We start from the raw sequence: 26415 nt of genomic DNA, 5'->3' as shown, positions 1-26415 counted from the left end.
CTTAAATTTTCATGTTCTGTAATTTATCTATGTTGTGCCAGTCCTTTAAAAAGCCTTTCCACCTAGGATTATTTTCAGAGATCCCCTAGCTTTTTACTAGTCACATGTATTAAAAAAAGAAAAAAAACTTTTATTCATCTTGATTTTGATACCAAAAATAAAGACATAATAAGGTACTATTTTTTTCCTAACCATCCATTGTCCTAACACTCTTTACAGATTATTCAGTAAATTTAAATTCCCTGACTTAAATAAAGCATTTCCTTGTAATCCTCTATAATTTTTATATATACTTATTATGTCTTTTCTAGATCAATTTTGTCCTAGTCTCTATCCATACCATTACTATATTCTTTATTTCATAATGAATTTGGTATGCTTTTCAGAATATTTTTGGTTATTCTGACATTATTTTGTCCTATGACCTGTGGAATCTTTTGGCCAAGTCCAGTATCATACTGTGTTACTGATGCTTAATAATATAGTATCAGCTAGATCAGTGCTTTTCATTTCTGTGGCATCTGCTTCAAGAGTTCTGCCACCATTTTATTAAAATGTACATTAAAAAATGAACTTCATAACTACTTATAAAATGTTAATAAAAAAACATGTTTAAATATATTCCAGGGGATGCTTATCTGAGCAAGGTGGCAGTGGTCATAAAGGTGGAAGTGGGGCTCAACATAAAAATATACAAAAGAAAGGAAAGTGGGAGCAAGTAACTTCAGAGAAAGATATGAGGAAGAGTCAGAGGAAAAATTAAATTTGCTCATCTGAATGTAAACAGTTGATAATCCAAATGAAAAATTACCAAAGTACCAAAGTAAAGCCAGAAAAGGAAAATATATATATAAACAAATCTTTTCTAAAGAAAAAGGTTTTAAAAAGATACATGGTCTAGGGGGCGCTGGGTGGCTCAGTCAGTTAAGCGTCCGACTTCAGCTCAGGTGGTGATCTCGCAGTCTGTTGAGTTGGAGCCCTGTGCTAACAGCTCAGAGTTTGGAGCCTGCTTCAGATTCTGTGTCTCCCTCTCTCTGCCCCTCCCCCACTCACGCAGTCTTCCTCCGTCTCTTAAAAATGAATAAACGTTAAAAAAAAAAAAAAAGATTACACGGTCTAAAATCAGTAAACCCTGATAATTTCACAGATAAATTCTATTAAACTTTTGAGAAAATATATCTCCAATGCTACTTAAAATTAACTCAAAGCAAAAGATGGAAACTTTTCAAGTAGTTTCTATGAAGTCAGGTAAAACGGATAAATGATAAAAAATAATATCCGCTCCCCCAACCTACAAACCAATTTTACTTTTGAAAACTGAATTAAAAGTAAAAATAAATACAAGAATAAAACCTTGTCATTTGCAAAATCATGGATGAATCTGGAGACTATTATGCTAAGTCAAGTCAGAAAAAGACAAATACCACATGACTTCACTTACATACAGAATCTAAAAAAACAAAAACAAACACTCTTAAATTCAGAGAACAAACTGGTGGTTGCCAGAGTCCGGGAAAAGGGTAGGGGAATGGCGAAATACACATAGGAGATTAAAAGGTAAACTTCTGGTTAAAAATAAAAAGTCACAAAAATGAACAGTATAATACAGGAAATATTAAAACTGTAATAATGTACATGGTGATAGATGGTGACTACACTTGTGGTGAGTACTGAATAATGTAGAGAATTATCAAATCACTATGCTGTACACCTGGAACTAATATAACACTGTATGTCAACTATATCTCAATAATTTTTTTTAAAAAGTGAAACAAAACCAAAAACAAAAACAAAAAACAAAAAACCAAAGAACAGACTTCAGATTTCAGGGAATTATCAAAGAAATACAATACTGTGGGAATTTATACCAGAAGCAAATAGTTCAATTTTAGGAAACAATATAAATAGATGAAAGAAAACAAAAACCCTCAAATTTCTAACAAATACACAAAAGTTATGATATAAAATCTGTTTTTGATAAAAACCCAAAAATCTCTACAGCATTCAAAAATGGGAATCATTTGCATGCTACCTTCACCTAAAAAGTCAGCATCATATATATTACTAAAAGTATTAAAAATGTTTTCATTCATTTACCATTTTCATTCATTTCATGAACAACGAATGACACTTCATGAGTAAATACACAACTACTACTACTGTTATTTAACATTTTTCTTTTTTTATTTTTTTAAGGTATTTTTTTTAATGTTTATTTATTTTTGAGAGAGAGAGAGAGAGAGAGAGAGCGCGCGCAGGAGAGGGACAGAGAGAGAGAAGACACAAAATCCGAAGCAGGCTCCAGGCTCTGAGCTGTCAGCACAGAGCCCAACGCAGGGCTCAAACTCACAAACTGTGAGATTATGACCTGAACTGAAGTCAGACACTTAACCAACTGAGCCACCCAGGTGGCCCTATTGGATAACATTTTTCTGAAGGTACTAACAATTAAACAATACAAAGTAAGAAGTTATAAACATGAAAGACGAAGGTAAAACTACCATTACTTAGTGTTATGATTGAATGAATACTTGACAAACCCAAAAGAACAAAATATAAAACTATCAAAAGATAATTTGGTAAAACGACAGTTACATATTTAATAAAAACAAATAGTTTTTCTACATACAAACAATCAAGAGAAAATACAATGGAAAAAATACCTCGTTTAAAGTAACTTTAAATGACTGGGGAGAACTACTAATATATTTACCTATACAAAGAAATTATACATATTTTTTATATATATTTTATATTATATAATCTGCAACACATGTATATTACCTATATCTTACATATAAATAAAATACATACAAATATATATATATCTAATCTATATAAAGAAAATCTTTAAATGCTCTCAGAGGATAAAAAAGGATTGACATACAATGATATGCTAGAGGAGTATTTAGTATCATAAAGATGTTAATTCTACTATAAAGTATTCTTCTTTTAGAACCAGGTAAGTAATTTCTAAAGTTTATATGAAAAATAAACACATAAACATCTACCACGAAGATTCTGAAAATGAATAATAATAGCTGGGCATAATAACAGGGAATTCAAACAACAGCCTTGAAAAGCTATGAAAATATATTATAAAGTTTAGCTTAATTAAAGGTGAGGAAGAAGCACATGGAAAGAAAACTGATCAATGGAAGAGAACAGTACTAAGTAAGAGTACCCTTACATCCTACAGGTGAAATTATGGGAAAACTAGCTTTACTCAATGAAATCAAGTAGACACCTAGTTTATCCCTTACATCAAATAAAATTCTTATGAATTTTCATAAAAATGTTTAGAACTCATGAGCTAATTTTCTAGTATATAAAGAATTCCCATAATTCATTCAGAAAAAAAAATCAGTAGAATAGACAACTCAGCAAGATAATAGGCAAATGACACAAATAGTTGACAGAAACAGAAATAAAGAGTATTTAAACATGAAAATGTTCGACTTCAATCATAAAAGTGTATTAAAAATGAGTTGCTATTTTTACCAAAATAAAATTGTCTGATATCTCACGATGGCTTATGTACCCATGTATTTTACATAAGCAAACCACCATGCAGAGTACACACATATGGCAAGTGTATGGCAAAAAGGCACTCTCATACATCTTTGGTGGGCAAGCAAATGTGGTACAACCTATATGGGTGGTGGGTGGTGGGCAATTTCAGAACTTTTAAATGCATATATCCTTTCATCCAGCAATAACGTTATCAAGAATAGATCTTATAGTCATATTCACATACATACATAGAGAAATATTCACCAAGAATATTCACTGCTACACTGTAAAAGAATAAAAACAACCTAAAGTCCATTAACATGGTTGATTATGTTTGGTATATCCATTTGGGGACAATCTCTCACTTTTCAGACGTATTTGAATGTCTCATGTACCTTATTTTGTACTTTCACTTTGAAATATTGTGCATCTACTGATTATAGAAAATACAGAGACATTCATTCACTCATCTAGGACAATGGTTCAGTAAGAACAATGATATATTTGGAAATAAACACTGAAAAAGGTTGACAATTTTTTTTTTTCCCTTGGGAAGACTTATCACTTACCTTGAGTTTACATCCGCTTATATTTTTGGTGTTAAAATTTTATTCATTTTATAAAATGATGATGATGGTGCATGAAATTTGGTTTGTACTTTTAACGCATTTTCCTTGATAAAATTAAAAACTGATACCTCTATGTCAATACATTAATTTTTAAATTCCTAAACGTTAATGATCCCGGATATCCAGAAGTTTGAAAACCAATGCCTTAGCCTATATATCCTGCTTGTAGAAGATCAGCTTCAACTTAATTTTCTATTCTCTTCTACAATAGGAAGGTTACAAAATTTTAAGAATTTTTTGGTTTAAGCAAATGATTATGATTTAACAACTTGCCTAACTTAATTTCAAATGTGTATCATGGCAATGGTAGTTCTTCGTTTCAGCCTATTGAATAATTCCAACTAAAATGGTATTTACTCTGAAAAGGTAATTCTTTATTATATCGAACTTATTTTGTCACATATTCAAACTCCATATAATTCAGCATTAAAGTCTTGTTTATGCATTAATCCCTAGTCTTTTGAATTGATTGCTATTCATTTGGAAAACATGAATTGTATTTTACACACACACACACACACACACACACACGTGAGGTGGAAAAAGCAACACCCAAGAAAAAAGGTATATGTCAATAAATCTTCTAAGAGCAAAACTTCCAATACTTATTTCAGGGGTAAGAGGTTTTTATTCCTCAGTCACATAAGCAAGGAGAAGTTTTAACAACGACAGCTACCATTGTTTTATGACTACTGCCTAGAAAATAGAACATAAAGAGACATACTCAAGCTACCTAACATTACACCGAAAATTGTCACTAAAGCATCAATTAAAGGAAGCTTATTCTTAACTTATACTCAATAATACTTTTTGAAAAAACCTGATCAAAGATTTACTTTGGTTAAGTACCTGACTCCTTCCTCTCTCTCTCAAAAAAAAAAAAAAAAAAATTTATAAAGTATTTTAAAAAGGGTTTAGTTTTTAATGTAACATATATACATACAAGTTTTAAGAAGTTTTAAACTCTCATCAATAATACTCTCACAAACGATCTTTAAGTGAAAAGATTACCCAAACGAGATTTAAAAAACCGTAACTCTAGGATCCATTCCTATTCTATAAAATGATCCACCTCCTACATCACTGATCTTAAAACTGGTTATTCCAGGGCCCCAGCTGAATGCTTAACTAAGATTTTTCAGACCCACACTCTTTTACTGGTTATAATGCCCCAAGAGCAACTCCTACCAGGTTAGGTCCCCAATAAGGTATCATTGTGTTGTCAGGGAGTATTCACTATAAAGAAGATAAATCAATTTAGAAAGTGTTTTTAAACTTTAATTTAGACCACAATCAAGTTAAAACTTCTTAAAGGCATACCACTCTTCCATTCACATTATGGTTAACTGTTTGGAACTCTTATAGCATTTTTCCAAGGACAAAATGGTACATGTATCTCTCTATAATCCTGAAGAAAGAACACACAAGGCTAAAAACATTTCCTATAAATCTCCCACACCTCATATACATTTTCCTTTTTTTTAATCCTTTAAACCCAGATGAAAGACAAGGTTGCATATACTTGGCCATTCTTTGTAAAGACAATTCAAGACACATAGTTTAAGATTACTATAAAGACCCTAAAAGCTAGAGCTATATATCATACATTGCAAAAAGTTGTAGAGGCCTAGTTGGGGGGTATGCTAAGCTAGGGACACTTATTTAGAGTTCAGCTTACTGGGACTAGTAAGTGGCGGATGAGAGATGGCTTACAAGGACTGCCATCAGGATTGTATCTTAGCTTCTACCTTATCTCTCATCACTCATTCTCCCAAAGCAGACTTTGTTCTGGGCCAGCTGAGAAAAAGGGTAATGGCAAGTGGGATGGCCCTATCCCAGGTGAAAGAGAAAGGAAGGAGAAATGCTGGTGTCTCAAGACAATACAACTTAACATTCAACTTGGTAACTATTCTATCATGTTATAAACAGAATTGCCTAACTGCTTTAGGACATTCTTTGTGGCCATGAATTCCAATTCATATGACCTATCTACTGTCAAAGTGCAGTTATCTAGTAATTTAAAATGTTTTCCTTTATATTAAAACTTAAAAGAAATATTTATAAAACATTTAAATCTGAATTTTCAATAAATTAGATTTCTAATACTTACTGCTTCAGCTTCTGCTCTTGTCTTGAATGTAATTACTGCATGAAGTGAAGAGTCATCAATCTGACAATCTTCAATTTCACCATATTGCTTTAAATTAAAAAGAAGTATTTTCTCCAAATAAATATTTTGAAACATCCAAAATCCTAATGGTTTTTAAAACACCAATAAATGTAACCCAGAATATATAACAATTCATGGTGATTAACAGAAAAAAAGATGAATAATTCATTTAGTACTTGATGTTACAAGATAAAGAGTGGTCCTGTTTACAATTCTACACTTTTTAGAATTAGGGAAACTTATACTTGACTGAACTGTGCTTTAAATCAACGAAAGAGTGTCAAACACTGGGTTTCCTTATTGCCTTTCCTTGTACACTCGTTATTCCAATCCCGTAACGTGCTACCTTCTTTCTAAAACAGAATATTTAATCCTCAGAATTCATATTTTTGTGTGTGCCGTTCTCAATTTAAAGATGGTGCAAATAAAAAGAGTAAGAATTTAAATAATTTTCCCAAAGTAATTTAGTTAAATACCAGGAGAGTCCAGGTCTTTTAAGTTTAACATTCAAACTGACCCTGCTTTCACTCTTAACACATACTCCTGTACACCACACTCTTATAAAGAGTTAAACAGGAAACAGGTTAAACAATGCTTGCTTCTGGTTTGCTGGATTTTATTTTTTCCATATGTAGAAAGATTTTTCTACAAACAACCTTTATCATATAAATTTCTAGCCCTTTATATATCGTCACTAATACCTTTCTTCTTTTTTACCCCAAAATAAAATTATAATTATAATCTCATTAAATACACACGCACACACTCTGTATCGAAAATTTCTATAAAGATAATGGACTCTAGAATCTGTTCTGTCAGGTACTAGCTGTGTGAACTTGAACAAGTTACATAATCTCTTCATGCTTCATCTTCATCTCTAAAGTGGGCATAATAAAGGCACCTACCTCAGAGAGTTGTTGAAATAATTCATAATATATTGAATTATATAAGGCACTCAGAATAATATCTGACACGAAATAAATGCTCTATGATTTTTATTACTTCTACTACCACTACTACTACCACCACCACCACCACCGGGCCCAGTGGGTAAACTAAAGAAAGCATTTCGTTAATCACAATTTGTAACAGTCAACAGTCCTATGAAAATGTAGGTTCTTTTCTGTTACTTGCCACAGGTTCAAATTCCAGGTTGAGACAGAGAACTATGCTTTAAACCTGCATTCTTAAAGACTGATCATTTTTAAATGTGCATTACCACTACTAAATTTGGACTTTCCAGACTCCTCTTCCTTAAATATTAATTTTAGTAATTTCATAAACATATACCACTTTTTTCAGTAACTCTCTATGTCCCAACAAAGTATAGTTTCACCTTTGTAACTTCTGTTAACAGCTTAGAATGTGACTGTCAAACATATAAATCTGAATTTCCAAAAAGATTTAATCTTTTCTGTAAGCTTATTGATCCTTCAAGATCTAAGTTCCAGTTTTACTGCCTTATGAAATTTTCTACTATCCTTTTTCGATCATATGCCTGTGTAAAAGATACTTCTCTAAGTTACTACTTACAGTTTTTAATAAATGTAACTTGATTATGCCATAAATTATGTTTATAATTTACTTTAACTCATCTGTGTTAAAATAATATATATAAAATTCTTGGAAGGTAAAGAACTGGTTATTTCCTACATATCTCCAGAGCAATTACTATAGGCCTGAGGGCATGACTGATGCTTAGTAACTAACCTTTGGGATACCACTAATCACAACATTTAAGTTGAAACGGACTTTAAACAAATATAATTTCCATTCTGCACATGAGCCAAATGGATCCCAGGAAGTCCAAGTTAAATAATGGCTTAGCCAGGACTAGAATCTCATTCTCCTTTCTCATAAGTCAGTCAGTCTGTATTAGACTGTATACCCTGGCACTGACTAAGGCAACTTCAAGATCATATATCAAAATTTCATCTTGTTTCATTTCTAAGGTCAGCTAGATCAAGAATACAGTATTAACAAATAAAATTCCATCATAATTTAAAAAAATCTGGATGGCTTACATATGTTAAATTTTCCCTTAAAAGTATTAAATGACACTAAACTACTGAACTTTTCCCTATGCAATAGGAAAGTTTAAATCATTCATTTCACAGTATCTGAAGGCCTACTAGGTGTTAAGAATGGTAATGTTTCTTCCAGATAATAAACAAACAAAAATATGTCTGCTTTTTAAATAATTAACAAAAGATAATTATAGATTAATCAAACCCTTTGGTCAGATTAATGGGATTAAATTACTCATCATTTTCATAATTTCTCCTTTAATCATTATCCCCAACAATGACTATCAGTACTTGTTTTGTTGGACAGTAAGAAAGTACCGCAAAATGAGGAAGAAGATCTTCTCTATCACTCTCTGTAAATGCAGAAATTTCCAATGCCCTGGGACGATGATCCACCACAGCATGACCAGGCACACCTCGACCTCGACCTCGACCCCTGCCTCGGCCGTGAGCTGCACCTCGACCTCTTGAGTGAATTCCTCTACCCCGACCAGATGAAAGAATCCCTCGTTTTGCAGCCTTGAAGAGATTATAGACACACAAGTTAAATGCCACAATTTGTAACACAAGCCACACGTTATATATACTCTATCAAACTTTTATACAATCTGATATCATATTCAAATACTGGCTTAGAAAAGGGTATCATAATTTAAGTTAAGGCTTTAGTTTTTAAAGTGAGTGTAAACTTAGGTAGCTAATGCATTTAGAAAACAAACAAAGTAATATTTAAGTCATGTTTAAAATTGTTAAATGTGCCTTTTTCTACTAAGTTCGTTATTTTCCAAGATCTCAGATTGTATCATTAGATGACCAGCAATTCTTGATTTCCAAATAATACACGGTATGAAAATGTTACTTCACCAGTTTAATACATAGATACATAATTAATATACAATAAATTAATTTTTCCACTTAGGACCTTTGAATACAGTGTGTCTATTTATTTGCCTGGTGGCTTCAGTAGGTATAATTATCTCAAATTATCACTTTGGTCACTTACACTAACATCATCATACAACCAATGTAGCATGTTTAACTTCTATTCCGCCACAGTGCTCCACATGAAAAGCACACCGTTCCTTCATTCCACAAATATTTAAAGAGCACTTCCTATGCTCGAGTCCTTACCTTCCTGAAACTCAAATCCTAGAGGGGTAAAGAGACATTTGGCAACCAAGTTATTTAATTATATTAATGAGAAGTAATTAAAAAAGTAAGGAAATGCTTTACTTAAAGACTTGAACAGAACATTCAAGATCTGCAATAAATATGCTACAATATCCATGAGGATATTTTTTCCTTGTTTTATTCTCCACCTGATTCCTAGCACTTACAATGGCAGCTGGCAGACTGTAGATATTTAGTATGTGTTGAATGACTCAAAGAAGAAAGAACAAGCAAGGTAAGGGTGAGGGGTAGGGGCTACAACATGAACAAAGGAATCAAGGCTAAAATAAACACCGTACTCAAAAATACAGGAAATCCAGTGTAGCTGGACCACGTGGGATGAAGAAATGAGGCTACAGAGATAAGCAGAACCAGATCATGAAAAATTTTAAGGATCACTAAATTAAAGATTTTTATTTTTGTCCTAAGAGCCATGAAAACCAGTTAAAACATTTTAAGTAGAGAAGTAGAGTGATACAATAAATCAGTATTTAAAATGTTAGTCTTGCTAGTTTTAAGAACATAGTAGAAGAAAGATGAGAATAAGCTGGGAAAGCAGTTGGTAGGCTACTAACGTAGCCCCAACAACTGAGGATGGAAGCTATGTCTACACTGGTGGCAATACAAGTAAGAGAGAAGAAAACATATTTACGACATACTGGAAGTAACACGTATAACACTTGGTAACTACTTAGATATGTATAATAAAGGAAAGGGAGGAAACAATGAAGATTCCCAGATTTCTGGTTTGTGTAACTGTGTAGATGGAATTTAGGGGCAACATAAGCTCAATTCTGAACAAGTGGGAGTCTGAGGATGTGAGATATCCAAGTGGAAATGTCAAGCAGGCACCAACGACAGATCTTTTCAAGTATTAATATTTGTTTCTTCATCTCAAAACAATTCATCTTAATTAACATTAGCTAAAGTAATAACCTAAAATCCAAATAATAAACTTCACAGGTCAAGGATTAATGTTCATAATGGGAGTAGCATATACAAAAGTATGCTCTGAGGAATACTCTCTCAAAATGTTGCCTGAAAAAGGGGGTCCATGGACAAATAAATTTGAGCAATATGGAATACTGATTATGTATATTTAGGGATTAACAAATTAAAAACCTCTAAGAAATCCTATGGCAAAAAGAATGTTTAACCTTTTCCAAATTTATTTGGCCTTAGAAGTTTTTGCACTAAGATCTGTTAACAAAGAATGGAACTGGCATGTTAAATGACACACTCTGGGACATACTGCATTATAATATCTGCATATGCTAATAGTAACTACAAACTATAAAGTTTAGCGATCATAAAAGAAAAGCAGAAAATGCCATTCAGTGTTTAGCTAGATCATGATAGAGAACCAAAGCATGGACTAATAAAGAATACTGGTAGAACTATTATTTACTAAAATTTTATGCGCCAAAACTTTTTATGTGGTAGCTTAAGTCCCATCAACACAAGCAAGTATCCTCCAAAATAAAGAAAACACAATTTCTATATTAACATAAAAGAAACACATCTTTTTCAAAACCTGTTATCTTGTCTAAGATGTACAGGCAGCCCTACCAACTTTCCAGAGAACGTAAGATGTACACAGGGTTAGAGGCCATCCTATGATTTCCTATGACAAACAAGACAGAGCCTTAATACAAGCAAAGTGGCTGCTAAATGTGAAGTCTGTTAACGTTAATACCTGGACGCCAGTGCTAAATTCAGATTTGTCCTAGGTCAGAAAAAAAAAAATCACCAGGGTGCTAACAAATTTGGGAAAAAACCTCATAATTCTCAGATGAAGCAAAATAACCTGAACCGTAAAAAAATGCTAACTGTGGCATCAAACGATGATAAATATAGGCAAGTACCAATTACATTGATGGCATTAATGTCTCTGTACTTCAAAATGTAAACATTTTTACATTTAATTTTAAACATCTTTTTGCTAAATGTTACAAAATGCTAATTTGTAATAATTTCATAATGTCACTAGATTTTTCTTACAAAAAATAATCATATAGCTAAACTAGAGAAGAAAGTAGTTTATTTTCCTTTATAAACATCCACAGCACCATCTATAGGCAAAACTTAAGTAAGCATGTTTTCAATACAGTTCTCCAGTAAAAGTCTGGGCCTTATAGCAATTTAATATAATATGCCTATATATGTACAGAAGATCTCTTGTAAGAATACCTGAAAAGGCTTTAATAGATTTTGGTCTCAGGGAGGAGAGCTAGAAAGGAACCAAACTTACTAGAAGTAGAGGTACTTGGGTGTAGAGGTAGAACTGCTGCCACCCCTCATTAAATGAACGATTTTATCTACCAGGTCTGAAACATTTGCTAACTTCTTCTCTCTTTCCTGTATTTGTCAGAGACTACCAACAATTACTGATTAGGATGAGGGGATACATTTTCAAATTGACCACCATGCCTACTACATCTGTTCATCTTTAGCATACTGGGTAGTTGTGGTGAAACGTACTTCCAGCTGTAATTCTGTATACTTTCTCCTAAGTTCAGTGACTTCTTCTCCAGCTTGCATCTTCTTATATAAATCCAGTTCCGTATCAAGCAATTCTTTCTGCATCTAGAAAATGGTAATTAATAATTTAAATGACAATAATTCATATCCTACATTTATAAAATGTTTAATAAAAAATGTTTAATATATATATTACTTATATATATAATAGTTTCTGTATTTTTATATATATATGTGTATATATATATACACATATATATATATATATATATATATTTTTTTTTTTTTTTACGAAGAACTTTTATACATTCCCATTTAATCCATACATTCCTTCTCTATCTCCATCCAGTCCTACAGCCCTAGTCCAAGCCATCAATCATGTCTGGTCTACACTCCTACAATAGCTTCCTAATTTGTTCCTACTTCCGCTGATTTCCCTATAATTCATTTTCCGTACAGAAGCCAAAGTGAGGTTTCTATGGACTCATATGAACTAATTTTCAGGAAATAACTGGGAAAAGAAAAACAAAAAAACCCAAAGTGTTAATGAGCGCTATACAGTATGCTTTTATGTAGGAAAGAATACATACACGCCAAGAGGGAGGGAAGAATGGGAACAGAGTGGCAGGAATCAAAGGGAAACGGTCTTCTATATATACCTTTTTATATAGTTTAACTTTTCAATCATGTTTATGTTTTATTTATTCAAAATAATATTAAATCAGCAAGAATGAAGGGAAGGGGTTCAAAACAGACTATCACTAGAAATACACCTAACTTTACCAAATTGATAACATAACCGCAGAAACAAACAAAAAAAGTAATCCTAGGCCACAGTTCTGACTCTATATCCTTAGTCGAATATACAGTGAACTTTTAAAGAATACAAATAAATTTTGAATCTTTTACTTAGTCGTTGGAAGTGGGCTTCTTGTAGCAATTCTGGAACTATTTGGAATGTATTAAATGACTGTGCAAATGAGTACCGTACTGGTGTTAGTGGGAAGCAAGTTGTCATTATGGGAACGGAACACGAAGATAAAATATGGAATAAGGAGGAAAAGAACCCTGAGGTGTTGGATTAGAATCAGAAATATCAATATGAACTCATGATTCTACACATGTATGTACATACACACAACACCAAATATAAATACTATATAACTCTGAAGTTTTTAAAAAATCACTTATCAGGTGAAATTATCTTCCTTCCTTATTTATATCTAATGGATTGATCTATCTAAATTTCCCTCCTTTTAATCAATTCTATATAATGCTGTTAAAATGTTACTTTTGTTTATTAACCTTTTAGACTATGAACTTACAAAGTTCAAACTCTTCAGTCAAGTATTCATCAAGCATTCAAGTACCTGTATCACTTTGCCCTCAAGATATCTTTTTAATTATTATTATTATTATTATCCATAAATATTCTAATTATGGACTTTTCCAACTGAAATCTAAAAAGTTTAAAAGATGAATAGAGTTTTGTTTGTATATATTTACTATTAATTAATGGAGGGAAAAACGTTAGCATGTAATAGTCAGATTTTAAGCAAAGGTTATTACCTAAAAGGAAAACAATGTTAAACAATGCAGCACTGTAATGTTTTCAGTAAGTAGTAATATGAATAACAACATAAATTAAAATACCTGAGTCTTGGTTTTTATACTCTTTGGAAGACAACGTCCAGGAGAAGCAGCTTTGACCTCATCTTTCAACTTGGTAATATTTTTTGTCAAAACTTCTAAGGTTTTCATTATTTCTGCTTTATCTTCAGACTTCATTGCTTTGTTTTTCTCTAGTTTTGAAATTAACATCTGCCAAATTTTTAAAAAGTGAAAAACTAAGATACACAAAGTAAACATAGCAAAATAAATATAAAAATAAGTAACTACTAGTTTTAGTTTACATATTCATGGCAAGGCTTACAACCACTAAGACAGCAGAACAGATTTGGTGATGCTATCTCAACTCAAACCTTAATCTTGGAACATTTTGTGAAGAATTATATTGCCACTTGTCTCTCAGAATGTAAGTTCAAAGAATACAACCTTAAGAAATTCAACTGAAAAGCTGTCAATTTGAAGCAATACTTCAAAAAGTAATACTTTTACTTTCTAATGTATTTGTGGGTATTATGGTCTCTAAGTATTCCCACTCCAAATGTAGTCTACAACCCAGAGAGACGCACAGAAGTTTTATGGTTCCCTTCACATAATGAGATCTTAAAACAATTAATTACTTTCTTTGTCACAGGGAATAGGAACTGGCTAACGTATAAATGGTATCGCCAACGTGGACAGGAAACAAAAGATAAACAAGGTACTATGGGGTGAAAGATACCACATATTATAGGTTTTATGAGTCAAGGTAGCTGCAGGTTTTGGTGTCAAGTACTGTGATTTCTTTATCAAGTACTGTATACCCAAATTTAAATTAGAAAAGATACATTTTAAGCCAATATGTAAAAAGTTTCTGTGTTTTTAATATTTTGAGATGCCATAACCTTTATTACGAGACATAATCAGGAACTGGCACTAATTAAATGTCATAACCTAGAGCAACAATGTACAAAAGAAATACTGTAAGCCACATAAGTAATTTTACATTTTCTAGCAGCCACATTAAAAAGATAAAAAAACATAAAACAAAAAACACCCAACCAGTAAAGTTAATTAATACTGTATTAAACTCAGTATATCTAAAATGTTATAAGCTTCAACAAAAATTATTGAGACATTTTACTTTTCTTCTTTGTATTATGTCTTTGAAATCTGGTATGTATTTTTTTTTTTTTTAAATTTTTTTAATGTTTATTTATTTTTGAGACAGAGAGAGACAGAGAATGAACAGGGGAGGGGCAGAGAGAGAGGGAGACACAGAATTTGAAACAGGCTCCAGGCTCTGAGCTGTCAGCACAGAGCCCAATGCGGGGCTCAAACCCACGAACCGTGAGATCACGACCTGAGCCAAAGTCGGACGCTCAACTGACTGGGCCACCCAGGCGCCCCTATATTTTATATACTTACAGCACATATCAGTTTGAACTTGGAACATTTCAAGTTCTCAAAAGTTGGTTGTAGCTATTACTACCCCACTGGACAACACAAAAGTAGAGGATCCCAAGAAAATTAAAGAAAGGTACATATCTCAACACTGAGAAAAAGTTTCCAATTCACTATCTGTTGACAAACTACTGTGCAGCAGCGTATCTGGATAAACATTCCTTATTTCTACTTCGCCGGCCACCACAGTTTCTTTAAACCAATATAATCCCCACTTCACCATTTAATGTATGCTCTTCATCCCCAATACACATTAATCAACTGACATACACATTATCATTTATATACATTTCAGTGTTACCCTTATCAATTTAAAGTTTCTTAAAAGTAACTATATAGTGTGAGATTAAATTTACTTAAAATTATACCATCTATATTTTGCCAAATCTAGCTTAAATATTTTACCTTCTGTGTTTCAATGTGCTTTTCTAAAATTTCTTGTTTCCTTTTCCTTACATCCTGCTGAAGTTTCAGTGCCTCCTAGAGAAAGATATCAAAATATCACTAGTATACTTACTGTTTATTGTTCTGATAAACAGATATTCCAGAGGAGACAAATGGTTGTGGATGCAGAAGCTTGGCAATAACAATTAAATGCAAAGTTTTGGTATGCAAAAGTTAACTATGTATGTAAGTTTCTAAGACCAATCAAGAGAACCTTTTGTCCCCCTTCCCAAATTAATATTTACTGCTATACAATGAAAAATAAAGGTTCAGTGGCAGCCAACATACACTTTTCTTTTAGCTCTATTTTGTGATAAGCCTTAAAAAAAAATACACACACACACACACACACAGACAGAAAAGCTTTCCTACATGCAAATTTTGTACACTGCTAACTGTATTTACCTGTTTTTTTTTCTGTGCTTCATTATTATCAACTGCAGAGGTGGAAACAAGTAAGGTTTTCTGTGCAGCCTTCAAAGCAGCTGGATTATATACTGTTTTAGTTAGGCCAGTAGATGTAGACAACACCTACCAATACAAATTCAGTTTCTTAAAAAATGTACCAAGCATTCATGATTACCTATCTTGTTTTCTATAAAACTCAATTTTAAAACACTTTTGTCAAAATTCAGTACATTGAAATAAATGTATTATATACATAAAATAACTAAAGCACATTTAGTGATTTGAAAGGAAGGGTATGAATGAGGCTTAAACTATAAAATAAAAAAATTAACAGAATATACCTATAGAAAAAAAAGAACATACAAAAACTTCAAATCAAGAAAAAAACACTGACGTGATATAGTCACAAAGCCCTAATCATTTATTTCTTCTACCCAGATCCTTCCATGAAATTTTATTCCTACAGTTACTCAAATATTTAATAAAAATCATCTGATGGTATATTAATTTATGTGTCTCTCTCCCTGTCTACAAAACCATGTTTTTCTCCTCTTTGTGCTTTTTCTAGTACCTAAACCTTATTACCAATAATTATGAGACCCTGGTTAACTTTAGGCACTTTTTTGGGGCCTCAGCTTGCTCATCTCTAAAATGAGAATGTTTAAGTTGATGGCATCTAACGTCCTTACAAATTCAAAAATTCATTCCATGAGGGTAGGGATGTTTGGCTTGGTTTATCACTCTATCTTCAGTGCCTAAAACAGTGCCAGGGCACGTAGTCAATACTCAATGAACACTTCTGCACCAAATTAAACTGAAATGATGATAGATCAGGATGGACAATCTTTTCTACACAAGGGTCAACTCAAGAAAATAAACTGTACAGGCTACCTTTTTTATCCTTCAAAAGCAAAAAGTTGTAGGTTCAATGGAGTGGTTAGTTACTGGTTCTTAGGAGTTTAGAGATCCCTTAAGGGAAATCCATGAATGTTATAAAAACTAAACATGGAACCATATGTGTGAACAGTGTAACTTTCCAGAGGAAAAGAAGTTTCCAAAGAGTTAAGGGAGCTCATGACCTAAAAGAGGTTAAAGGAACTACACAAACAAGATTATCAATGAGAAAAAGAGCCCACCATTTTAGCTAGTAAAATGTAAACATCCAGGTCTATTAGAGAAGTAACAAGCAGACACTATTTTCTAATCATCTATCATACAGTTAGACTAGGGAACATCACAAAGAATAGGCAATTCATCACTGTTCTAAGTATTCAAGAATGTTTTAGCCTCCATGTGAAACAGAAATCTAGAATACTGTTGGGGTGCCTGGGTGGCTCAGTGACCAACTCCTGATTTTGGCTCAGGTCATGATCTCACAGTTATGAGTTTGAGCCCTGCATCAGACTCTGCAGGCAGTGTGGAACCTGCTTGGGGTTCTCTCTCTCCCCCTTTCTCTCTCTGCCCCCATACCTTGTTCTCTCCGCCCCCTCCCCTCAAAATAAATAAACTTAAAAAAAAAAAAAAAAGCTTAGAATACTATTATACTGGTTGCATGCAAGGCAGATGATGTTTAAAAATAAAAGTTCTTTATAATACTTCACATATATCAAATCTGGTAATTTTCTTATATAATGAAAAGTAATACCCTGACATCACTAACAAATAATGAAATTGTTGCATTCAGTAAAATATGGAGTAAATCTAGAGTTACTTTGCAGTCTGACTTCAGTCACTGTTCTCTGTAACACTAGAGGCAAATTTCTTCCATGCTACCTTACCATACTACACAATGTTAAACTGCAGGATTGTACAAGGATTAGACAGTAAATTCATAAAGAGAGAAACACAACATTATATGCTAAAGACAGAGTTTGAGTGTCTCCTAAACTTTTCTTCACGAGGGTTCCAAGACAAGTTGAAAAGTTGTGACCAAAAAGATTTCTATACTCAAATAAGTTGGAAGTAACAAATAAGTAACAAATATCATAACCCTATCTTCTAGTTTCAAAATGTCTATTACCATAAAAGTTGTGAGAGAGCCTGAAGTAAAGAAACCCATGTAATGCAATCTGTTTAATTCAGCATTCCTTAATTTCAGTATACTCCTTTTTCAAAGTATACTTATTAACTAATATCAGGCTAAGTAAGAAGTGGTGATTCAAAGTAAATAAAAATATATGACAAGCCTCCTTTAAAAGTATCCCACTTCCTTGTTTTATCTAGAAACTTCCTTCTGTACAAACAGAACATCAGCTAACATATTTCATTGAGCTCAAGACATCACTATGAAACACATTATGATAATAAACCGCTATTAAAGACAAAAAGGGTGCCAATTATAACCATGAGCACCAATACCGTAAGATATTCAAGTGTTAAAAAGTGAAAGCAAAATGTCTTAGAAACAATGAACTATATGAATCCAAATACTGCTCAGTATTTGAATCTATTTGATTCCAGAGTTTAGAAAGTAAGAGTATGAATAGCAAGGGACATCTGTATTTTCAAAAGAACAGAGTTGTGATAAAAGAGAAGAAAATCTGTTAAAAATGAAACCAGTGGAATGAAGTAACAAATCCAACAGAAAAGAAGATGCTGCAATTCCGAAGAACAAAGTCAAAGCATAGGCTGTGGCCTTTCAAACAACCACACTGTCTCTATTTTCCAAATGAGTTTCTTCATGTGCTATATTTTTATATATTGAACTTGCTGCATTCACCTGTGAATTCCAAAGATTTGTAAATTCTTTTGGATTTTTCACATATACTATCATGTCATCTGTGAGTAAATATAATTTTGTTTCTTCTTTTGCCACCTTTATACTGTTTATTTCATTTTCTTGCCTTACTGAACTGGTTAGGCCCCACCTCTACTGAATAAAGTGGAGAATGGATATCCTTTCTCGTTCCTGATCTCAAGAGGAAAAGTATCCAATAATTCACCATTCAGTATGTTAGTAGATAAAATTAAGGAAGTTTCCTTCTATTCCTACTTTGCACATTGTTTATTATGACTAATAAATTTTATCATATGCTTTTTCTACTGAAATAATCATAAGAGGTTCTTCCCACCCTTCTCCCCGCTAGGTGAATTAAACCAATTTTCAAATGTTAATTCAAACTTGCATTTCTGGAATAAATCCTACCTGGCCAGGATGTATTATCTTTTTTCATATCACTAAACATTTGGTAATATTTAGCTTAGGATTTTTATGTCTACATTCATGAGCTATTGGCTTGTAATTTTCCTTCCTTGTAATATATTTGTCAGGGTTGGTGTCAAAGGTCTGTTGAATTCAAAAGGTGAGCTGAAAAGTATATGCTTCGTTATTAAAATGTACATCACTCATACCTCTTACTTCAAGACAAAAAACAATTCCCTAATAAGAAAGAAGTTGAAATCCATTAATACCTCTTTATCTTATTTCCAATGTAAAATATTACCAGCCATAACTACCATTAGTACTTGTAAAGAAAGAGAAAAACAGATTTTTCTCATGGATAAGAGTGGAAGGGAAAAAAAAGTGTTTTGTAAAAATTACTAAAAATAGAAGACTTATATATTAAAGTCATCAGTGTTATTTTTTTAATAACTAATGTCCAAGTTGGAATCAAATATAAAAGGAACAATTACTATGGTTCACTGTGACAATCAAACTAAGCTAGCTCTAACAGGTTTCTACAGCAGAAATGCCTTGTTTAAATGTAATAAAAAGAGAATATGTGAGGAGTTATGTGTATATAGCTTATTAATACAATTATTGTATGGTCAACTTTTATTATAAGTAAATTATTTTAACAAATCTAAACATTAATATGATATTCTCATAAAGCAGCAAACTGATGTGTTTTTTTCTATAGCAAAAACCAACCTTAATTGGGAATTCTAACGAGAATAGCATTTTACTTTAAAGTTACATTTATAAGGGGCGCCTGGATGGCTCAGTTGGTTGAGCGTCCGATTTCGGCTGAGGTCATGATCTCATGATTCGTGGGTTCAAGCCCCGGGTCAGGTCTGTACTGAAAGCTCGGAGCCTGTGGCCTGCTTCAGATTCTGTGTCTCCCTCTCTCTTTGCCCCTCCCCTGAACACACTCTGTCTCCCTCTCTCAAAAATAAACATCAAAAAAATATTTAAAAAATAAAGTTACATTTATAAAATATTTTCAGGGATTAACAAGTTTTTCCCCCAAGAATATAAGCAGCTTAAGAGACAAAGGGATTAAAGAGCTTACAAAAAACATTTTAATGTCAAAGAAAAAAATGTGTAGTCAGTAATCAATTGCTGCTGCAACAGCTTGATTTCCAATAAATCCAGCATAGCAAATAATTTTATAGAAATCCTATTTCTCCATAAGAAAAATAATCGTAATAATTCTAACTAAATAATCTAGGTAATAATCCTGAGAGAGGTTAATGCATTAAAAAAAAAAAATCAGGGGCACCTGGGTGGCTCAGTCGGGTAAGCGTCCGACTTCAGCTCAGGTCATGGTCCCACGGTTCATGGGTTCAAGCCCCTCGTCGGGCTCTGTGCTGACAGCTCAGAGCCTGGAGCCTACTTCTGATTCTGTGTCTCTCTCTGCCATTCCCCTGCTCACTCTCTGTCTCTCAAAGGTGAATAAATGTTAAAAATTAAAAAAAAAAAAATCAAAAGTAGGAAATGATCATACATTCCCTTAGCCTTTATATTTACAACAGCAAAATTATACAACAAATGCAAATTAAAAAAATCAAAGGGTCACTTAGATGACTGCATTTTATAGCTCATGAAACAGAGGGTAAGACTTGTGCAGGATCATATAGACTGTCAGCTGCTAATTAAACAGCTGAAGTCTCCAAGAGACATGCAATGTTCCTTCAGAATACCACACAATTTCCCTTTCAAAGGTTCCATAGTACATATGTTAACATGTCATAACACAGAGACCAAGATATATTTTCAGATTGCAACAACAACAACAAAAAAAGTACTGCTAAGGAACAACAACATCCTGTATCACAAAAGTCTGATACACCTAAAACTGGTCTGACATACAAACATTAAATATTCAAGTGATTAATCACTTGCTTCTTAGTCTTTAGAAGAGCTTTGGGAGATAATCTGGACAGTCTAAGAAGTCTTTTTTCTAGACTAACCAGGATGGGATACACACAAGTGCCACCTTATTCTTGATAAATTGCTCTATCTCTTGACAGGTACTCAAACATCATTTCACTGATCACTCTTTCCAAATAATACCTATTTAACAGCTACTGCAATACCTTAAGATTTAACAGTTATCAATTAGGTTTTAAGTTTCCTCTCTCAACCCTCTCACAAAAATGGAATTCTAGAATAAAGAATCACTCAAGGGTTTACTTAGTGTTGTTCATAGAAAGGGGAAAATCTGTGTATATGTGTACTTCTTTGGTTTAATAACGACAGAAATACTGTATAAATACTAGCTTTGAGTACTACCCAGCCTTCAATTAAGAAGAATAAAAAAAGAATTTAAACAATATTTGATGACAGGAAACTCTTCTAACCTTCCTAAGACTTCTCTGAAATACTAACCTCTAAGGATTCTTCAGAGAAAACCCCTATAGACTTGGGGAACAGGAACAACCAAGAATAAGCAAAAACAAAACGCTATTCTATAAACGGGTTCCCTGAAGATGACTGAAAGTTACACATTTGTACATTATGGCTTTCCTCAAAAGAGTCTTTACAGTATTTCCTAAATAATTCTTTTTCACAAACAGCCCACTACTATTAGCGATTTTTCACAAATTTAGTTTTTGGTATCTATATTAGTAAATGTGTACTATTGATTCCAAGTTTATATCCCTTTTATCCTAAAGCTATACAAAACACATTTAAAAAAACAAAAGCAGATGCAAACATACCAGAAAGATTCTGTAAAACCTGTAATAAGTACACATCAACTTCAGAGTTGAAATCTTAACATAAACAGATGTTAAGCATAAGGTTTTTAGGCCTCTCCAGAATTGCTCAGTACTACACAAAGTATAACAGACTTTATTTTCTTTATTCCTTAGTTACTTATTATCAAGGAAAATAAACCTAACCAAAGTAAATATTTAGATACAGCTAAATTCAGTACAATAGATTAATACATGGACAAATTCACAGAAATAAGGAGGCATGATATGGAAAAAAATTGAAGACTTCATAGAATAAAGAGATTTTCAATCTTTAAAAGAATGATGTGAATCCACTTAAGAGGAAAATGCAATCCAGGAAAATCACCACCAAAAAAAGGAAAAAAAGGCAGGCAAGACTGAGAAACAATGAGCAGAAAAGGGAGCATTAAGGTAGAAAGGAAGGACTAGAGCAGAGGTAACTGCGCCAGAATAACTGGGGTCTGATGAAGTATAAATCAAGCAGTTATTTAGCCGGGGAAATGAAAGTTTCTGCAAGAGTTAACACTGAAGTGAGTCTCCGAGCAGGATGGTGGTAGTAGAAAGTACAGGAGGAACATGCAGCTAGGACACCACAGCTAAAGGCTGGAAACTGAGGGTGGCAGAAAAAGAGAAGTGGGTGACAAACACAAGTGAATGACTCTTGGGCTTTTGAGACAGTACAACTTAGAAAATGCTGATGTAACTTCCACAGGTTGGGGTACCAGAAATTCATTTATGTGGGAAATGGTCATTTCAGGCACATCATGCCTGAAGTATTGCTGAGGTGCCCAAGATGAAAATCGGATATACAGAATTAGATTCAGATTCAAATTTCTACAATTGCCTTAGTTTAACATGGTAAATAAGGAAAAGAATACACTGAAGAACCAGTGGAGAAAGAAAGTCAGCCATCTCATGGGATGCTGGTCTATGGACACATGAAGTCAACTTCCTACATAATCTTAATAATGGAAAGAGCCACGGATGTGAAATAGGAGACCCACATTCCAGTCCTGCCTCAAAATTCCTAATGTATCTATCTGAGCCTTACCTTCCTTTTAAGGTGAGGACATAGAAATGAGAAAGACTACCTAATTCTATTCCACATACCTCAAATAAGACTAAAGAACAAAAGCATTCACTCATACCTAAATAGAAAAAAAAACAAAAAACAAAAACAAAACAATAACAACACATCTACACCGAACTGTTAGGTACATAAATAGTCTTAATTTAATCAGTGTTTATATCCTCATTTAAAAAAAGAAATGACAAACTGTCAGGCTATGCACAATAGCTGTTAGTAATAAATAAAAAACTTGCATTTACATCATCCTGTCCAGTTAAATACTTTTAAATCAATCATTTTATTTAATCCTCACAAACCCCATGAGCAAGACAAATATTACAATCATCATTTTACCAATGAGGAAGAAGAATCAGAAAGGTTAGGAGCACTGCCCAATCTCATGCTGTTAGTATGTGAAGAGCCAGAAACTCAAACTCAGGTAAATTCCTACTTTGTGGCCTTTTCTATTAGGCTGCCAGAGTTTTCAAATCAAAATGCACAATATTTCTAAAGAAAATATAGTAAATAAAAAGAAAAAACAAAAAGAAGGAAGCACATGGACACATACTGAAAGGCAGATATTAAAATGCTAATGCAAAAAGTAAACAAAGGCGGGCAAATAGTTTTCTTTTTCAGCAAATGAAAAGCAAAAGGGTAGGAGTAAGAGGTACAGATACTATTAAGAAGCAAGAGTTTGGAACTATGAAAAAAATTAAAAACTTAAGATGCCACCTGAAAACATTTACGAAGCCAAGACAAACACATCATGCTATTCTTCTTACCTTTTCAGTTGCTGAAACAGATGGCTTTGATACAAAACCCAACCTGTCCTTCACAGATAATTTAGTTACATTCTAAAAAAATTAAAATGGACATATTCAGTGTTTCCCCAAACATATAGGTCTGTTGGGATTTTGAACATTCTGATTCTACTAATTTATACGGACTCTTTTAAGTATTTTGATGTTAATGACAAAAACTTGGGCCATTTTCAAAGTGACAGAAAGAAAATGTGTATGGAAAAACAAACAGTATGCAGTATTACTCAATCATAAAAAATGATGCAGTAAGGTACTTACTAAAAGCCCCCTCCATCAATACAGAATCATAAATTCTTAGAATCCTATGTTGACAAGTAGGAAGTTTGAACATTGTAAATATTAGATGTGAGTATGAGTAATTAAAATATATGACTGCTTCTCGAGCTTAAACGTAAATGCCATTCTTTCCTAAAGTATGTTTGGTTTGTAGCCAAATATACTGGATCTGGTGATGATTTGAGATCACAGGACTGGGTTTTTTTTTTTTTTTTTTTTTTTTTTTAGTAACTAAGAATTTATCAATTTCCATTCTGCATGTTTTCATAGAATCTCAATACCTCATGCTTCAGGAATTATCTAGGAACACTATTTTAAGGAAGTGGCATCCTATCAACATCCTACCTCTAAACAGCAAATGCTTAAACATCTAGAGACAAAAGAAAGCTAAGTTTCAGACGCTTAGGGTGTAGAAACAAGAAACTGCCACTCAAGTGTGGAAGGGAGGGGAAGGGAATGACATGTGGAGAAGAAAATCTGAAAGTCAGGAATAAGTGATGCAAAGTTCGGAGACTGCTGCATATATACCTGGAAACAGGATAGTATCAAAGCGTGCTTAAACTTGATGGTTTATCCCTTCCCTTCCCAGAAGCTTTTGGTTGAGTTTGGTGTACAATTTTCTCTGGAATAAAATTCTAGTTAAGTAAAAGATGACAGGAAAAATAAGATTTACTACACTGAACTTCATTTTTCAGGCAGTTTTGCTTGAAAAGTACCTCCTCCACAAAGTGAAAGAAAAATAAGTATTAATGAGAGAGAGGAATTTAAAATTCGAATACTACAGGAAAAAGTAGAATATGAAAATGTTATGGTAATGGTAAAAAGAAAATTTATAGGTGGAGTTCAAATATGTACAGACTATGATATTTCTGTATGAAATATATACAATTAACTATAATTCAAATCACAAGGGAAACTAATTTACTGAGAACCTGCTATGTGACAGACACAATGTTAAGACTTTTCATTTACCTGAGGAAGGTCTGAACTGGCACTTTGGGCTTCTGCCGGTTCAATAGTACTTGAAGGTACTGGACCCAACCGCTCTTTGACTGACTGCTTCACAACAGGCAAAATGGGCTGCTGGACTAAGGGCTGCATTACCTCAGAACAAGAAAAAAACGTTAACCAAGAGGATTAGTTCATGAACTTGGAAAGTAACTTTTGCTAGTTTGTTATTAAATTGCCCACACAGATACAGTTTTAAAAGCACAGCTTACAATCAAAACCTGTCTTCCAAATTCCTTCACACATACCCACAAACGCTTTTCTTTGCATAAATTATTTGTAAAGTAGGGGAAAAAAATTAAAAATCTACCCTTCGCTGTATCTTTTGTATCTTTTAAATGAAAAGGAGAAAGTTAAATCGAGAAACAAATTGCTATAAAACTCTCCTACAAGCAATTGATCTAACTTTACAGACTGATTGGCTCAATGACTGAAAAACAGAAAGAGGGAAGGAAGGAGGGAGAGAGGAAGGGAAGGATTTCCAAGATGAACACACAGTCTGAGTTTCTGGAAAATGTATAGCTGCCATATACTGAGTGTCTACTGCCTACCAGGGACCTTTCTCTAACTTAGCATCCTATAATTGTCTAAACTAGGAATTCACTTCATAATAAAATGAGAGAACAGGTTGGAGACATTAAGTAACTTCCTTTAGTCTCTACAGCCAGCAGTGGAAGAGCCAGAATCTGAACTCAAGTCTACCTGACTGCAGTAACTCTGTTCTTAAACACTATGCTAAGAGCTTTCTGAGGAAAGCACTGAATTTCACACAAATCTCTCTCCTACCTTTGGAGAAGTAGTTTGTAACTGCTGGGTACTTCCTTCTCTGTGCCAATAAACCTTAATAAAGCGATTGTTTAGTACTGCTTCTGTACTTGATATTGCTTTCTTTGCTTCTTCATATGTTGCAAATTGGATAAGGGCACCTTCAGGATCCCCATTATAAGCAACCTAAGATTTAAAATATGAAGAACACTGAATTACAAATGAATCCAGTGCTTCATCCAATAAAATTCCTCAAGAGATGAGATTCTGGTCCTTCCCGGTACTATTCTTTGTTTACCCTTTCTTTAAAGCTAGATTATTTACCATGGTTTACTTTCACTCCAGAAGAAAGGTAAACTGAGTACTGTTCAGAATAGAACCAGAGCCTCCTCTATGTAATACTTTGTAAAGAACGCTCATTGCACAAATGTTATATACAAGCAATCAAAACGTTTCATTTTTTACCCCCAATATTAATACTGAGAAATAATCCCTATATCAATGAGTGATGAGGCCAAGATCCAGAGTCAGGAGAAGCCAGTAAACTACCTTGAAAGAGGTGACTCTAACTAAAAATTACAGAAAAATCCATTTGTAAAAATTTCCATATTCGCAGCTGTCAAAAAATATTTCCAAGAGTGTGAGAAAATTTAAGGGGGGGGAA

At 33.2% G+C, this 26415-nt stretch overlaps 1 protein-coding gene across 15 annotated transcripts in view; it reads right to left on the bottom strand.

Annotated features, from left to right (window-relative positions):
- The window catches only part of RBM26 (RNA binding motif protein 26), an 86390-nt gene that overhangs the window by 13184 nt on the left and 46791 nt on the right, over positions 1–26415 (bottom strand). For 9 of the 15 annotated variants that reach the window (XM_040487269.1, XM_040487270.1, XM_040487260.1 and 6 more), the window contains exons 12-20: positions 25773–25937; positions 24951–25082; positions 23664–23735; positions 15909–16034; positions 15465–15539; positions 13644–13811; positions 11991–12095; positions 8658–8858; positions 6253–6339 (exon numbers count right to left, since the gene is read on the bottom strand). In XM_040487269.1, coding sequence (XP_040343203.1) covers positions 6253–6339; positions 8658–8858; positions 11991–12095; positions 13644–13811; positions 15465–15539; positions 15909–16034; positions 23664–23735; positions 24951–25082; positions 25773–25937 — 1131 coding nt within the window. The remainder of the gene's footprint in view (positions 1–6252; positions 6340–8657; positions 8859–11990; positions 12096–13643; positions 13812–15464; positions 15540–15908; positions 16035–23663; positions 23736–24950; positions 25083–25772; positions 25938–26415) is intronic. The other 6 variants (XM_040487271.1, XM_040487272.1, XM_040487273.1 and 3 more) reach the window with 3 other exon arrangements.

Source organism: Herpailurus yagouaroundi, unplaced genomic scaffold, assembly GCF_014898765.1.
Source record: "Herpailurus yagouaroundi ecotype Mexico unplaced genomic scaffold, PumYag 164, whole genome shotgun sequence".
Classification (NCBI taxonomy): Eukaryota; Metazoa; Chordata; class Mammalia; order Carnivora; family Felidae; genus Herpailurus; species Herpailurus yagouaroundi.
The sequence above is the reverse complement of the archived record's forward strand: the minus strand, read 5'-3'. Positions and strand labels throughout refer to the sequence as shown.